This window comes from Melospiza melodia, chromosome 14 (genome assembly GCF_035770615.1).
Source record: "Melospiza melodia melodia isolate bMelMel2 chromosome 14, bMelMel2.pri, whole genome shotgun sequence".
Classification (NCBI taxonomy): Eukaryota; Metazoa; Chordata; class Aves; order Passeriformes; family Passerellidae; genus Melospiza; species Melospiza melodia.
The window spans coordinates 2,247,600-2,264,337 of record NC_086207.1 but is presented as its reverse complement, the minus strand read 5'-3'; the positions used below and the strand labels follow the sequence as shown (position 1 = coordinate 2,264,337).

General features: G+C 41.3%; 1 protein-coding gene across 13 annotated transcripts in view; it reads right to left on the bottom strand.

Moving 5' to 3' along the window:
• The window catches only part of KCNIP1 (potassium voltage-gated channel interacting protein 1), a 275,906-nt gene that overhangs the window by 68,190 nt on the left and 190,978 nt on the right, over nucleotides 1-16,738 (bottom strand). The window contains exon 1 of one of the 13 annotated variants that reach the window (XM_063168407.1): nucleotides 10,044-10,236. The exons of 11 other annotated variants lie outside the window; for them this stretch is intronic. In XM_063168407.1, the coding sequence (XP_063024477.1) occupies nucleotides 10,044-10,143 (100 nt within the window). In that variant the 5' untranslated portion in view covers nucleotides 10,144-10,236. Of the gene's footprint in view, nucleotides 1-10,043; nucleotides 10,237-16,738 lie in introns of those variants that run through there. One more of the 13 variants, XM_063168414.1, reaches the window with a different exon arrangement.

Below are 16,738 nucleotides of genomic sequence, written 5' to 3'. Positions count from 1 at the left end.
TGGGGTTTTTTTGTAAGTTAACATTACTAGAAGAGCAATCATTTTCATTTAGAACTTGATAATGACAAAAAGCCTGATAGCTTGCTATGGAATGCCAGCCTGATCTCGTGTATTTTGTTAATAAGTCAGTGTTAGGCTTTTCCCTACAAACCAGATTCTGTCACCTCAACAGCTCTCAATCCTCACATCCCTTCTCAAGCTAAAGGTTTGGGGATTCTGTTCACAGAGAATCACAGACTGATCACTTGGAAATTATTCCCATCCAATGAATATTCCCCACTTTTCAAGCACAACTCCTTTGGTTGTATGCTAAGGCATGTTTTGAAATGTACTTTGCTTTTGAAGAAATCAGTGGCAAACTATTGATTAGGAAATTTGGGGATTAATTTGAATAATTGACACTGAATTTTTCTTCCAGCATTGTATCATGAGTTTAACATTATTTCATGTGATGTTTATGATGAATACCAACATACAAAAGACTTTATATTATCTTTGAAGTAAGGAAAGCCTGTGTTTAAGACCCACAAAGAAGAGGGACAACATTTTTGCTTTACTTGTGTGGACAACTTCTGGTCTCCCTTTTAAAGTGTCTTTATTTCAACCCAGGAGTTTTCCAGATTTTACCCTTTTGATTCTCTCCCTGATTCTCCTGGTGGAGGAGTGAGAGAGAGGCAGTATGGGCTTGGCTGTTGGCTGGGGTTAAACTACAACACAGCTGAAATGCAAAGCTTCCGAGTTAGGGGTAAATCTAAACACTTGAGCTTGAGTAAAAAAAAACCCTCACCCCTCTGCATAACTAAATAAACAAAGTGAAGATAACCATTATGTTTGCCAGAACACATTGCTGGAATCAAACCTGCTCTGTGTTATTAACAAACAGTAAATGGTGCAGGGTCTGAAAGAACCTCCCAGAGAGAATAATAATTCACAGCTGTTGGGGGGGGATTTTTTTTTTTTTAACCTTACTGTTTCTCTTCCACTGAGGTTTCCTGCTCCCGCCTCTGCAGCTGTAACTGTAAGAGTCATCAGGCACCAAGAAGAAAAGCCTGACTGCAGCTGTGTCCCCCTGGACCATAGCAGGCTTGCAGCCAGGGCACAGTGGCCTGCAGTTTGCAATTGCCAGCTGGGGTGTTGGCTCTGTGCTCGGCTATTCCTCCCAGCTCTCTCTTCTATTTCCACTGCCTTTGTCCTGGTTTATAGAGGAGGGTGCTGTCACATTGCTTCACTTTTACTGAGAGGTTGCTTTCTAATTTGCATGCATGCGTATTTGCACAAAGGCACAGTGTTCAGTTCAAAGCTATTTTCTCACTTTCAAAGTGGTCCTTATGAGTAAGTTGTCCCAAGTCTGATGTGCACCAGGCTTTTACTTTTGTTCTTGATTGAGTACTGCTGCACTATATTCTTTTTAAAACTCCAGCTATTTTGGGAGAGGTGCATAATTGAATATGTTCAATAGTTTTCTTGTCAGGCATTCGTGTAGAACTTCCTTCATCTTGCACTCAGATGTTTGATATTCCACAGTAATTGGATTTGCTACATCTGTGTTTACTTTTATGACCTACAGTAAATGCTGAGTTTTTAGCCAAGGACTGTTAAAGTTCTTGCTGAAGCCTACAGTAGCCTACCCTGCAGGTTTTCTGAGGCTTGCAATGTAAGTTTTCAAGCAATTCAGAACTCTTTCCGCAAGGGTAAATAATGTACAAATTAGTATAGTCTGAATACTGCATTAAGCATAAGCTCTTCCCATACAACAGCAGCTATGGGTATGTAGTGTGACCCTGCTCTTTGGCCAGATGCACAGCAATTCACTTTAATATTATCACTGGGCCAAAAACTCAAGTAGAGACAAGGAAGAAAAGCTTTTCTCACTCATATTGCTTCAAAGCCCATTCATAGGCAGAACTGGTCTTCCTGTTGAAAATAAAATGAGGAACCTGAAGATACAGTTCAGGAGAGATCTTCAAAACTTTCTGCAGGGTCAGCACCAATGTCCCATGGAACTTGGACCCAGGAAACTGGTCCAGGACTGCAGAAAACAAACTCTGTGAAGAGGAGAGCTGTAGGACATCCAAAGACTATTCCCATCATCTCTGCCTGTAAAACCAAAATCCAGACAAACAACTTGCTTTATAAGCACAGTTAGACATCTACAGTCAAGTGGAAGACTGTCCCTACTGGCATGGAGCTTGCCATCCCACAGCTAGGAAACCAGGCTCTGTGCTTCTGCCAGCTCTGTTAGCTCATTACTTGGGTCTTTACTTTGGAACCAGTTTCCTTTCCCACTGAACAGATGTGGGGGAATCAAGGGATGAAGGCAGAAGAGGAGAGAGGCCAGGAGTAAGCATAACTTAAAGAAAGACCTTCAGGACACCATTAACAGACCACACGTTTTAGTTTGTCTCTGATGTTTGCAGTGGTGCTACTTAAGTTTCTCCTACAAGTCCCATCACATTTGTTTTCTTTCTTCTCAACAATATGTGCATGTTGTGTTAGGAGTTGTCTTTTCTGCTCAGGATCAATGGTAGCTCCTTTCAGCCTTTTCTTTCTGTATTTAAAAAGCCCAGTTGGGAGTTCTGAGCAGCTGAACTCAAAAAGTTGCTTTTAAAATCAAGAAGCAGAAGTGCAATCAGCTGCAGGGAGAGCTACTGAAATCTTCAAAAGGTGGAAGCAGAAATGCTCCAGTACAGCCAGCTGGTTCCCAGTGTGTCCATGCAGGATGCATGTGGCAGGACCTGGGTGGCTTGTTCTGAGCAGGACTGACAGCAGGTTTTTCCCAAACATCTTTGCAGGGACAAGCAAGCGTTAGAAACTTGAAGAACCTCACTGTTCTTCAAACCCTCTGGTCTGCAGGTCTCAACACAGGATTCTCAAGTTTAATAAATAACAGAAAACTTGAGGAAAGCAAGTGTTGGACAGCTGGTAGAGGACAGTGAGCAGATGGCCAACCATGGCCAGTGCTCCTCCTGACCTGGAGAAAAAAATCTAGCATATAGTCGTGCTAGGAAACAAATTTAGGTCAACTGGAAGTAATGACACATTCATATTCTTTGGAGAAAAACCCAGAGAAAACAATTACTGGAGCTATTTTTGCTTACAAAAGTGAACCCATCTTAGGCTGTGGTAAAGGAAGTAGCTAATTGTTCACATGGCTGGGAGATTTGGGTCTCCTCCATTCCAGTACTGTATAATGATTTGCTTTTATCATCCTAGCATGTTCTAAAGTAATATTAGACTGGTAGAGCAGCTCACGTGCTGTCTCAGACTGGATGCCCCTTGAGTAGCAATGCATCCTCCTCTGCCAAAGGAAAGCCTCAGCCTTCCTTGTGCATGGCCACTGGTCCCACACAGGGAGATCCTTGAGAGGCCATGGAGGAACAGGAATGCAGAAGGAGCCCTCTGGTCATACCTTCTCTTTGATCCACTGAACCTTGACCTGTCCATTTCACAAGGCTTTCTTTAACCTGTTGAGATGCTATAGAAGTGCTTTTTATTCAGACTGTTTCACTCTGAGGCCCTCTTTCTTCCTTTTTCTGATGCAGGAAGATACCAACTGAAGTGGGATCCTCGAGGCCCTCCTCCTGTGTTCTTTTCTGGGCTACCCCTTCATCCTGTGTTTTTTGGTTCATACAAAGCAATGATCTTCCACCCTCAAAAGACAACTCAGATTCTCCTATGGTGTATAACACTGACCTCTAACAGAACCACAGTATGTCACCACTGGTGTACATATAAGAACATTCTTTCCCTACATTTTCAATGAAATACTTCAATTCAGAGTGTATTAACCAAGGCATTGCAAATTAGTGACTGCATGTGAGCTGGTGTGTGCTCAAAGAATTGAAAAATGTGCTATAGAAAGCAGAATATTTTGAACTATATGATAAATGAAAATTGAGATGCATCACATTTTTATGGAGTACCTCTTCTTTTTCCACTCTGAAAATATGCATATTTTACAGTAGAATTTTCACAAGAATGAACTAGGAGAAAAACCCACCTTTCAGAGCACATCAGAATTAGGTCATCTCAACATTGTTGGGATGTTTATTGAATTAATATTTTTGTACCATTTTTCAAATGACACAATAGAAGAATTTTTGTAAGAATGCTAACAATTCAGAGGTTGGGACAAAAGCCAAAAAGAGGGACAGTTTTAACAACTGCTACAATCCTTTGAATCCAAGACAACTGAACTAGGAAGCAATTTTAAGCACAGAAGCATTCCAGTTAGAACAAAAGTGGGTCAGGTGTTCAATGGAAAACCACAGATTAAAGGGAAAAGTTTTTTTCCACTCCGCAGTACGGCAAACTTAGCTAAAATAACAAGCCCAAAGCTAGATGGTTTTGAGATACAGAAATAAAATTTACATTCTGTCAATATGGACTTAGGATTAGTTAGCAGAGTCCAGGGAGTGCCCCAGAGAGATTAAGTCCACCACAGTGGCCTCTGTGGGAATCATGGGTTCACAGAAGATCCCCTAACCCTTCAAAAATACTTGAGATGATGAAACTATAAATAGAATGACTTTCCTATTGGGTCAACACGTCTCGCATCCAATTCCCCTGGCAGGAATTTTCAGTAAGACCATTTGTGGCACCACCCTCCAGGGGCCACGCACCATGGCTGACACAGGAACAGCAGCTCCATCCACTAACACAGCAGCACTCGGGGCTCACTCTTGTTTGTGCTGATACAATATCCCTGGGGACACAAACACTCATCAGCTCCTGCCTGAGAAAACAAGTCTCATAATGTTGTGGAGCCACCTCAAGCAACCTGATCTAGTGGATGGGCAGGGGGCTTGGAACTGGATGATATTTAATGTCCCTTCCAATTCAAACCATTCTGCGATTCTATGATTCTACAATTAGGGCATGCTCCTCCCCACCTGAAAGAACAGTTACATTCTTCTGCCCTAACCCGCTTTCCTGCCTTTTTTAACTTGACACCTTATTAGGAATTTTACACTAAGACAGAATCTTACTTTGTCACTTTCCACATTTGAAGTAAGTGTGTGTGCCTGAGGAGTGCACTGAATGCAAGAAAAGTGCAGCACTGTATTCACCTGGAAAGCATCAAGCTCTTTCAGATTTTTCTGAAATGTGGAAAGATTTTTCAAGTGTAGGTGATAAGCAGAGATGTAAAATATCCAGCTGATATTACAAACTAAGAGTCATGTAAGACCAGTGGAAAAAAATTAGGATCCTGATTCTGCATTACACCCACCAAGTCTCTTGTGATGATCTCTTATCCAGCTTCTAAGGTGTGAATTAGATGATCACTATGATGAGCCTGTCAGAAGTGGCAGAATGAAGACAGAAGTTTATTACATGCACAGCAGTACATAATAGCACACACTGCTAGCAGATTCTTACAGTTTACAGCCTGCTGATTTAGAACCTTTCCATGTAAAAGTTACAGGTATTTTATGGTCAAGGTTAAGCATGGAGGAAAATGGAACTAGTAATTATTTTTAACTCAATTTTACTTATGCATAAATTATTTAAAGAAAAAGACATTCAATCTGTCTGAGCACCATCTTGAAGAAGTGAGAGGAAAATCTCTTCAACAGTCCTGTAACTGTTAGAATGTAGAAAACCATGCCAGATGGTAGCAAACAAGTTTATTTCTGTTCAGAAGGTCCCTGTCCTTCGGTTATTCTGTGCTCACAAAAGGGCTACAGTCCTAGTGGCTCACATGAGTGCACAGAAGTGATTTGTAGGCCAGAGCTCACCTGTAGGTATAAATGCTTCCTATTGAGTTCATCAGCAACTCAAAAAGCCAGTGAAAGTGCATGACCGTAAAAATTCCAAAGCTGGAACAGGAAGATGAGTACTTGCTCATCTGAGTGCACATTGAAGCAGACACCCCCAAAGTATGTCCATCAATGACAGCTGAAACTGCCCAGTGCCAGATTAATTGTGTAACTTCATACAGCCCAAAGCAGAAGTGCTGACCATGAGCTCAGGCTCTCCTGCGGGCACCTTGGGGGTGTGTTGTGGGCACACATGTCAGTACCAAAACCTATGAGCAGAGACACAGCACATAGCCATGCTGTGCCTGCTGTGGGAACACAGAGAAAATATTGCAGTTCTGATAATGACTTCCTTTCAGCCAGCAAGTGTGTGACAGCCAGTCAGCTCTGTCACCTTCTTGAGGACAGCAGGTGTCTCTCAGCTCGCAAGGGTCAGTGCATACACAGAGCTGTCTTCATTGTTAGTCTGGTTTGTAAGCTGCTGGTTTGGCTCAGTCTACTCAGAGCCAGTCTTTTATCCTCAAGGATAGCACTCTGAGCTCATTCCAGGGCACTGGCATGATTAATTTTTTTAAAGATAAAAAGCAGTGACAAATGGTCCAGAAAGAGAAGTAGCAAAGGGAGAAACCCGAGTATGGGCACCAGAAAATACAAACTCAGGCCTTTCAGTCTGTTGTGTGACTATATTTTTCTAGCAGTGCTCTTGTGTTTTGCTGTGTCAAGTGGCCCTGCAGTCTGAGAAGCCCTGCTGGTGCTGACATGCTCTGCCCCATTGGCCACAGGCAGGCAGTGCACCGTGGTGCTGCTCTGCCCCCAGCCCTGCCGAGGAACCCCTGTCCTACAGCCACACACTGCCAAACAGCCAAGCCACAGCACAGCAAGGCATGGCAAGTGAGCCAGGGCTGAGGCTTAACAAGGTACACACTTCAAGAAAATAAAGGAGGCAAAGGAAAAGGAGATTAGAGATTTGAGGAACAGAGAGTTAAATTTCAAGATTACATGGCAGTAGATCTCAAAAAGATGGGAATTAATATGCGGGTGTTCTAACCAAACTAAGACTATGAGATGTATATGAACATTTGAATTGTTGTTGTCAAGAGAATCTTCATATCATTCTGCTTTTCTTCTGTGAGAAACTCTACTCTTTCCCTCTATCCTGCACCCTGTACACCACAGGCTGAAGCTGAAGGACAGCAGGTTTCCCTAGGAACGTCTAGTGTTGAACATTGTTCTCCACTGCATTTTAGTAGATGTGGAGGAGATAAGAAATTGCATAGGAGTATTTGGGGTTTATTGTGAATATTGGTATGTTTTTCAAAACCAGTTTTGGACAGAAACAAAAGCACAGTTGGGAAAACTCTGATGTCCTCCACTCTGTTCCGTTACTGGCAGATGGATTGAGCTAATGCTGTTGCAGATAGGTTTATAAGTTTGAGTGCTCTATGTGACATTTAGACAGAGGCCCTTTCTCAGCAGCACAAAGGCTCAGCTGGCTCACCTGTCCAGGTGCCCAATGTTTGAGTAAGAGCAAGAGGCCAGCAAGAGTCAAGGACTCCAACTCCAGCACCAGCATTTCCTTTTAGTGACTGTGATCTTCCAGAGAGAACATGTATTACTGGATGGCCATGGCTAGCTGAAAGGGTGCAGAATTTCAAGTTTTGCCTATTTCTGTTGATGGTAATTTGAGTTCTCTTCCTCCACTTAAAAATGTATAGATTTTATATTCTATATTTGTATGTCAATTTGAAAGTCTCTCTGTAGAAAGTATTGATGAGTTTGAATTATAATGACAATGGTTTCAACACAGAGTTTGCTAGCAGTGTACTTCTGTAAGCTGTTCAGTATAAACAAAGTCCACAACAGTCTGGGGAAACTGAAAGCACAGCTAGGAATTATCTGGGCCCAAGGCAAGGTCCAGTTGTTCCAGCTATTGCTGGCTAGCACTCCATATGCAGTGCTTAAGGTTCAGCACACCTTTCTACAGCTCCATGTTCAACTTGATACCTGTTTTCTCTTTGCTCAGTGAAGCCTGGCAACAGAAATTTGTTTCTTCTTAGGATAACACACTCTTGTGGAATTTACACTGTACTGACAGTGTAGATTCCTATGGAGCATCATGCTCTGTAAATCCTACAGCATTACGCAGTGCTATTAAAAATAAGGGAAGTTAAAGCTCAAATATTTTCTCACTAAAATAATAAACATAATTTCTTTGTATAACAACCAACATGTGAGCATTAAGAACCTATTGTAACAAATAGTCAATAGTCTCTGCTGGAAATTATTGACAGACAACCTCAGTCATCTCACCATTACAGCAAAGGACGCAGCAGATCTCACAAGTACCAGAGCTTCACAAAGAATGTGTATGTTGTATGTTCTTACAAAGGGTGGACATGGCAGGAGAAGCTGTGAGGAAGCCATAATTGTGTACAGGTTCAACGTACAGAGTCTGAATACCAGCTTACCTGAAGTTCTAACATATTAATGTAAAGTTAACCTCATCCCTTTTTCATCGTAATTCACAGTATTTTAATGTAAATTTAATCAGAAATACAACTAGACGTTATGATGATTTCCTCTGAATTATTCAAATATTCCCAAACTTTCCATCTCCTTAGGAGTCAGCAATGTGCCATTCCCCCCTTACTCATGACATGAGTACAGCTTGCAGGTACACTGGAGACTGGGTGCTGGGAAGGAGCAGCTACCCAAACCCATGAACCACTCTCTCCTAAAGCTTCCTTCTTCAATGCTCTGTTCTTTTTTAACCAAGTTGTTCAATAGAATCTGCCCTTAGATTTTATTGTCTGCATTCAGGCAGACAATAAAAGGATTCCAAAAATCCAGGTGCCCAGATGGACCAATTCATAACAGACTTTGTTAGAGCTGGAGACATGAAATTTCCTGTACATCAGGTACTATCTAACATCTTTCTGTGACAGGAGCACATAGACATCTGAGGACTCACAAAAGCCAGAATAAGTGAATTTTTCTATTGTCATTCTGTCTTGCTTGCAGAATTTGATAATTTCAATAGCCCTGGCAAAGTCAGAGCTGGTAGGTAAAGCAGTTGCTATGCAAACTGCATTACTGCCCCAGCTTCAAAATGCTTTCCATCAGTCATCACCAGGTACCTCTTAATTCATGCAAACATAAAAGTTAGGAAAAATGCTCAAAGCAGTAGGAAGTAGGAAAAGCAAACACATGCATGAGAACTAAAATAAAGCACACAGTCAAAGAACCAAAAGTTTTATCACTTTTTCCCTCCATTTATAGTTCTTCAAGATTCTTCAAACCTTCTACCAAATGTAATCAGGTAAATTACTATGAGGCCAGCAAGCTCACCTCTTCCAGGTTGTCATAAGCTCTGAAGCAGAAAGGAATAATGGTTCTCTATCTGTGGTAGCTGAAGGTTATTTTAACAACTGTGTATTTCTTGCTCCCCATAAAAAAATGACTCTCAAGTGTCTAAAAAAAGCAGCTGTTCAATATTCAGGAATATTCAGGCATACTGTAAATCTACTCTCCCTATTAAACAATGACACCCTCTGTACAGATATGTTTTGATTTATGGATCTCACTGTCTAAAATTCATCCCTTCTTAAATTTAATATTTGCATGTTTCTACACAAATTGTTTATAAATCAGAGAGGTAACAAGAATTAGGATATCTTTTGCAGTCCTATAGCTCCTTCAAACTGTACTCTGCAAAGCATATTTACCTTTCAATCGGCAATGTTTCCCTAAATATATTTGAGAATAGAGAGCAAGACGAAGCAGTTCTGTTAAAGACAAATATTCTGAGAGAGGGCTAAATTGATTATGACAGAAACATTCAGCCAAGTAAGTTCAGTAAGGTTTTTGGATTTTCTGTTAATAGCAGTCAATAGCTAAAAATAAGCCATGACATTTCTAGAAATTAGAACAAATTGAGAGGATATAATGATAAACTTACTAAAATGCAAACTTTTCATTTAGAGCTTTGGGAAGTGAGCTGCAGTTTACTAAAGCACACAAATCTGTATTGAAGTTCTTGAAACAATCTTAAACAAAGAATGGTTTAAATTGTCATATTTATTTTCAGCATTGCAATGAGAGCTACAATACTATATAGACATTTAAATACATATAATTTGCCTAAAGAGAGTATATAACATTATTTCAGCTACCTTTCAGCTCCCCAGATACTCAAACGCTGCACATGCACATACAGATTAAAGTAAAAGCCTCTGCAGCAACTGGCTTTCAGAATAAAATATTTTCAATTTCTTAATATCCTACCTTCAAAGTTGTCTTCTAGGAGACCCATATGCTCAAGTGCCTTCACAAATCCAACTATTATCACCAGTACAACAATCATTTCAAGTCCCTCCAAGTTCATCTTGAAAAATTATTTATGTAAAAGCATCTTTTCTTAGGGAGAGTCCTGACTTCAGAGTTAGACTTTAATTAAAAACCCCTCCTAGTCCAAAGTCATGCTACACAACCAGATAAATACAATGCTAAAGAAGCCCAGAATATTCGCACCATAAAACATTTCCATTGACAGCCAGAGGAACAGAGGAATGTAAGGAGTCAAATCTTACCATGTCTGCATCACTTGCCTGCATGGATACAGATGTTTCAGTCTCTAAGGCAACAGAATATACAGTAACCACTTTGTTTAGCATTTCCTCTCTGTCACAGCCGAAATCCACCAGATCTGATTGGTACCTAGTAAATTTTTCACACTGAATTACAGTTTTAGAGGGCTCTTATACTTTAACAACACAGAGGAAAAAGTCCAAAACACTTTCTTTGCCTGACAGTGAAGTTTAGAAAACTCAAAGCAAAATTTCATTAAAAAGATGCCCTATTTGTGTATTTCACTATTGACTGGAATACACTTAGAAAAGGTAAGCTATTCGTTCAAGTAGCTTGTTTTCCCACACTGCAAATACATTAACAGGAACCTAGCAGAATCTGAAATATTATAAGAAGCAGCTTGTTAGAAGGAAATCAGATTAAGTCTGAGGGGTGTATGGGCAGCAAAAGCCTTTTCCTGATGCTGCACAGCACTGGGGGCTGGTGCAGGTGTTTAACAGGTGCCCGTGGTGCAGGTCAGCTGTCCCAGGTGAGGAGAGCCAACAAGCGTGCCTATGGCCAGCACTGCAGGCACTGACTCCCCTGGCTCAGGAGACACTTCCACGAGCACCCAGAAACACTGAAACTGCTTCCAAGTCCTTGCAACAACAGTTAGGAGCAGATTCTCTGAAGGACCTTATTCGGAGCCACCCAATAGCTGCCATTAGCAAGCACTTGTCTGCCTTTCCTACTTACCTTCCCTTAGCTCTCCAGGTTTGCAGCCAGGCGTGCATATAATTACAAAAAAAAATAAAATTCTGCACACAGCATCAAATACCACACTTATCATTCTTTTAGCTCATTTTGGGACTATCTAACCTGGGAAGATAGATAGATAGATAGATAGATAGATAGATAGATAGATAGATAGATAGATAGATAGATAGATAGATAGATAGATAGATAGATAGATAGATGTGTGCAAAAGTAAAACCTTACATTACTATTGTACTTATTAAGCTACTGCATTAATAATACTCCTCTGAAAGCCTGAAATCCAGCTTGCTGTTTCAGTTACTGGTTTTTAACCATTTGGGTACTTCCATCTTCAGCTGATGCTGTATGTTGCTGTTTCCCAGGCCACTCTTGTCCAGCCACATTAAGCACTGATGTGCTGTGAGTCTGAGGCTGTCTGTGTGACCAGAGGGGACTCTCCTGAGCTGCACAGTGCACCCTGTGTTGCTGTTCACAGCAGGATCAGTCCCACAGATTCTTTTGAAAGCTGTAAATGCTTTTCTTAATGACTTCACTAAAGCTTTGCTGTGTAGCAAGGTGTCCCTAAAGGCCTGAATGAAGCTGTTTTCTGTATGAGTATTCCAATATACTAATATTTATTAATATTTTAGAAGTATCAATTCCTTAGCAATGTAATTAGCATCACTGACATCCACAGCTTTTCTCATCCAAAATAAATCTTATACTTCTAATTATTGAACCTCACTTGAGCATCTCACAGCCCTTACTGAAATTCTCAGTGAGCATAAACACTTCTGAGAGTAGGTCAAGAATTTACTGAAATATCAAATCCAATTACCATGGAAATCAAACCACCTTTGGAACAGTCCAGACATAAGTTATTATAATTTAGAGCAATAAGCAATGGTTGAGTACAGAAAACAAAAGAAAGAAACACTACCTGATGGAAATGGACTGGGACAGAGGGTAAAAAGAAGAAAGCAATTTAATCTTATTTTTGGTCAGGTTTAAAATCTCTGCTCCTACAAAAAAATGAAATTAGCTCGGTGATGCCAAAAAGCATTGAAATTTACTTTTATTTCTGTTTGGGAAAGGGTATTTCTCACAGTACACTTTTACCTCTTTTCTGGTTTGCTGCTGCTCTCAGCTGATCTACCAACATAACCAATTAGTAAATACATTATTTCTTTTTCTTGTTAAAAGATCTATTTTGTAGAAAACAAAAATGTTCCAGAGGAATTGATATTTTTTTCTTTTTTTTTAAAAAAAGCTGCATTTCCAGAGCAGCCCAGCTCTTTGACATGCCAAGGCATCCTCCCTTCCTCAGAGGGATGAAGCACCTTTCCTATGAGGAAAGGCTGAGAGAATTAGGATTGTCCATCCTACAAAAGAGAAGGCTTCAGACACCTAGTTGTGCCTGAAGGGAATTTACACAAAAGATGGGGCAAGACTATTTATGAGAGCCTGGAGTTCAAGGACAAAGGGGGAATAGGGTCAAATTGGGAGTAGGTTTAGATTAGATATTAGGAAAAAAATCTTCCTTGGGAGGGTTGGCAAGCCCTGGCACAGGGTGCCCAGAGCAGCTGGGGCTGCCCCTGATCCCTGGCAGTGCCCAAGGCCAGGCTGGACACGGGGGCTGGAGCAGCCTGGGACAGTGGGAGGTGTCCCTGCCAGGGCAAGGAGTCTGGACCTACATGCCCTTTAAAGTTCCCTTCCAACCCAAACCATTCTATAATTCTGTGACTCTCCCTGCTTGGATTCAAGAGGTAAAGTCCAAGTTTTGCTTTATCCCAAGTGGAGCAGAGAAATGCCCTTGCTCTGCACACTGCTTCAGTCAGGGGGCCTCTCCCACCCCTGGAAAGCAGAGAGGGACTTCCACAGATTTTGCCTTCCCCTTATGACACTTCTGTTACTGAGTTATTGGTGTCTCTGCACCCTAATTCCTGGAGGCTGCATGAGGTTTCCTCTTCTTTTTTCAGGCAAAAAAGAACAGTTTTTTAAACCTAGAGCACTTCCCAGCCGTTCTCTGAACAGCCTAATCCACCAGTAACAGTGTCTTTGGGGAGAGACAGAGGGAGAGAGAGAGAAAAGAGAACCTACTCCAATAAACTCCAATCAAAATTTATTTAGCTTGGCCAAGCCGACAGAACAAAGCTGCAGGCTGTGTGTTTCCTGCTCGTAACCTTCTCACAGCAATAGATCATATTTATAACAAACTCTCAATATAATTTTCAGTTGTTCTTTTTTCGAGCCTGAGCAATCCACTGTGCAGAAAACTACTCCTGTCAACAAAGAAATGCAGGAGTGTTCTAGGAGGAGAATATCCGCCTACCACTATCAAATTCAGCCATGCACATGCAGAGCAGTAGGGGTACTGCTGCCTGTATTCCTCCTCTCTGCACAAGGAGGAAGGCTGGGAGCTCAGCATACTCTGGCTCTGGATAAAGTTTGAACTGCTGCAGAACTGGGCATCAAGATGCTTCTGGCAGGTAATGTGTTGGGCAGAACTCTGGGGACCACACAGACAAATGGCTCATGCCAAGGGCCATCGCCTCACTTGTGAGCAACACCTCCCTTCTGCTCCCAGCAAACAAGGAGAGATCTCAAAGTGAATTCACACATGCATCAAAAAGTAGATGTCTTTGTTTGGAAAGACAGGTGTCTGCTAAGGAAGGCAGGAGCCTCCCCTGAAATGGAGAATATAAACACACACACCCCCCCCTCCATTCTGAATTGCTATAAATTTTAAATTAAGGGGCTCTCAGGCAAAAAATATGGGAGCAGGAGTAAAAGTTCTTTATTAGGGAAGAAAAAAAAAAGATAAAATTAACATTGCAGTAAACCAAAACAACACTGACAGAGTCAGAACATGACCTGACACCTTGTTGGTCAGGGTGCTGGTAGCAGTCTGTCACTATAGGACATGAAACAAAACTATGCAGACATTGGAATCTCCAAGGTAAAAAGAAAGCAGTTTAATTTCTGACTCCAGCATTTACAGATTTTCAAAAGTGACAGTGGATTGGAGGGTGACAGTGCCACCTCTCCAATGACACTGGACAAACTAACAGTCCATCAAATTTCTCCTCCCTCAGAAAAGACTGTAAACCAATAATTATTTAGAGAAAAGCACCTGAGCAAGTTTGTTACAAGAATGTAAACATCAGAAGGCTTAGAAGAACTTAGAAGAACAGGGTGACAGCAGTCCCATTGGCAATGTGGCTCAGCCCTCCTGCAGTGTCAGGGGTGGTTCTGCTGGAGCAGGGATCCTGTAGAGAAGGATGAATTCTTCCTCTGAAGATCCAGTGGAAGAAGCAGCTGCTGTTCCTCTGGGAAACCCAGTGGAGAAGCCGTGCTGGTGTTCCAGAATCTCCAGATTATACCCAGTTAGGAATGCTTGGCTCCTCCCTCTGGGCTCACATCTCCCAGTGAGATGCTGTAGCTCCTATCAGTTATGCAGTGACATTCAATAGCTGTTATCAGCAGATGTCCCTGCAGAGGGAGGAGTGGTTGTGGGAGAGATAAGAACATTGCCCACTTAACAGAAGACAGCTGCCATACAGATGGCAAATAGAATACAATTTGCTTGGCAATCCAGGACAAGGAATCATGATAGCAACAGGAAAAGCACCAAGCAGTATCTATTTGTTAGTTAAATTTTCCTGTACCCTTAAGACTGCATCTAAGATTTGGCCCCGCAGTGTCCATTCACAGTGCAGATTAACTGTTCCTCTCATTTCTATCTGTCATTTTGTCCCTACACAAACCTCCTGGGTTTTAATCTTTTTCTTTAAACCTTGGAAACTGGACCAAGCCCAAAGAAGAGAAGATGACCATTGGGTACCACAGCAGCACTCTGACAAGGGCAGCAACTGACAGCAAAGCCCCTGAGATTGCTCTGCTCTGATCAAGCCAAACCATTCCTAAGGCTAGAACTACCTTCAACAACAACTGGAAACAAGGAATCACTGCAGACACCCCCAGCACTCACAGGGATCCACCAGGGATGGAAGCAGCACAGCCGGACCTTCCCTCTGCTCCCTTCACTGCACATCTTTGGTGTGAAAGGACAGTGCCAGCTGCCATGGGAGACTTGGCAATCCCCTGAAAGCCAGGGTATTACACAACTGAACAGCTAAATCAGGATAGGGATTCCCAAGCTAGTCCATGTGCTTCTGGTCTTCAGTTCTTAGATTTCTTTTGCCCCATCGAGACAGTAACCAGGCTCTCAGCTGAGTTTTGTTGCAGCAGACACCAGCTGATACATCATTTTATTAATAGCATGATTACAGTATAAATATTTTATTCCATGTTTTGTGTAGGAGGCTTCATTATGCCTTGGATTCTTCATGTGCACATCCTTTTTAAATACAGCTCTGTTAAGCCAAATGTGTCAGTTCCAGTTTTCTTTGAATATTTTCTTTAATGTTCTCAGTATTTTCTCAATTGCTGATAAAGAATTAATTCTGGGCCAATTATTATTCCATGAATAAAATTCACAAAAAACAATATTATTCTTCTCTAATGGGGTCATACAAAATGATGCAGTAAGAATTTAATTAAAAATTAAATTCTAAACCCTGATGAAATCTTACATGGTGCAGAGTTCTGAGGCAGATACTGGGGCAGATGCTGACTATTTATGGACAGCATTTTCAAAAGCATTCCCTTTTAACTTCTCTTCTAAATCATCATCATCTTTTCTGCACCCAGTGGAAGGATCATATGAACTGAATACCAGTTTCAGCTTCAGTAGATCTACAGGAAGTTATTTTTTGTATGTTTTTTATATTGGAGCTTCTTTCCATAATGCTGCTTATAACTGGCTACTTTAGATGTCTATTTTAAAGGCTTTATTTTTATTTGGCAGTATTCATACTTACATTTAAAAACCTTTGAGAGAGCATTTCAAACAGAAATGCTGAAATACAAGTTTGCTTTTCATGGCAATGAGATGTAATGGACGGTATTTTCACATTCAACCCGTCACTAGTAGCTCCAGAGCTCCTTAAAATACACCACACAACCTTGTTACACTACAGCATATTTGTTACAATGCAGTATGCCTGGTTCAAAATGATGCTTACTGCCCTTGGAGGCAATGAATAAATTGTTCAAGGAGTGTGGAAATTGGTCCTTATGCAAAACTCTTCAAGCCAAGGCTGATGAGGGATCTAAGGAATGTGGAGGGGGAACACAGCCAGGTACCTAAGGCATGAGCTCAGTACATGACATTTAAAAAGGTACAGAAGTATCACAAGTCATGGCAGAGTCAATGGTACACAGATGTGTTAGAGGCTGGTAACTGTTGCAGAGGAAAAGAATCTGCTCAACCATTATTTGGAAACCAAACTGATTTCAAAAGCCAAAAATGGAATCAAAAGGCTTCAAAGGAACAACCCTAAAGTGTAAAAGTTCTGTGGTGAATGTTGTGATCTGAAGCAAATGCTGGATGCAAGCTGAGTTATAAAACTGGTAGCCAGAAGGTGTTCAAAAGTGGATGTAAATGTATGTTGAGGTTATTATATCTAGTATGTCCAAACAGACAGGTGAGCATGACCAAAGCCATTGCTATCTTTCAGGAGGAAAAAGTGAGACAGACATGCAGCACATGTGAATCCAGTTGCACGTTTTGCTGACCTCAACTATCAGCTTCA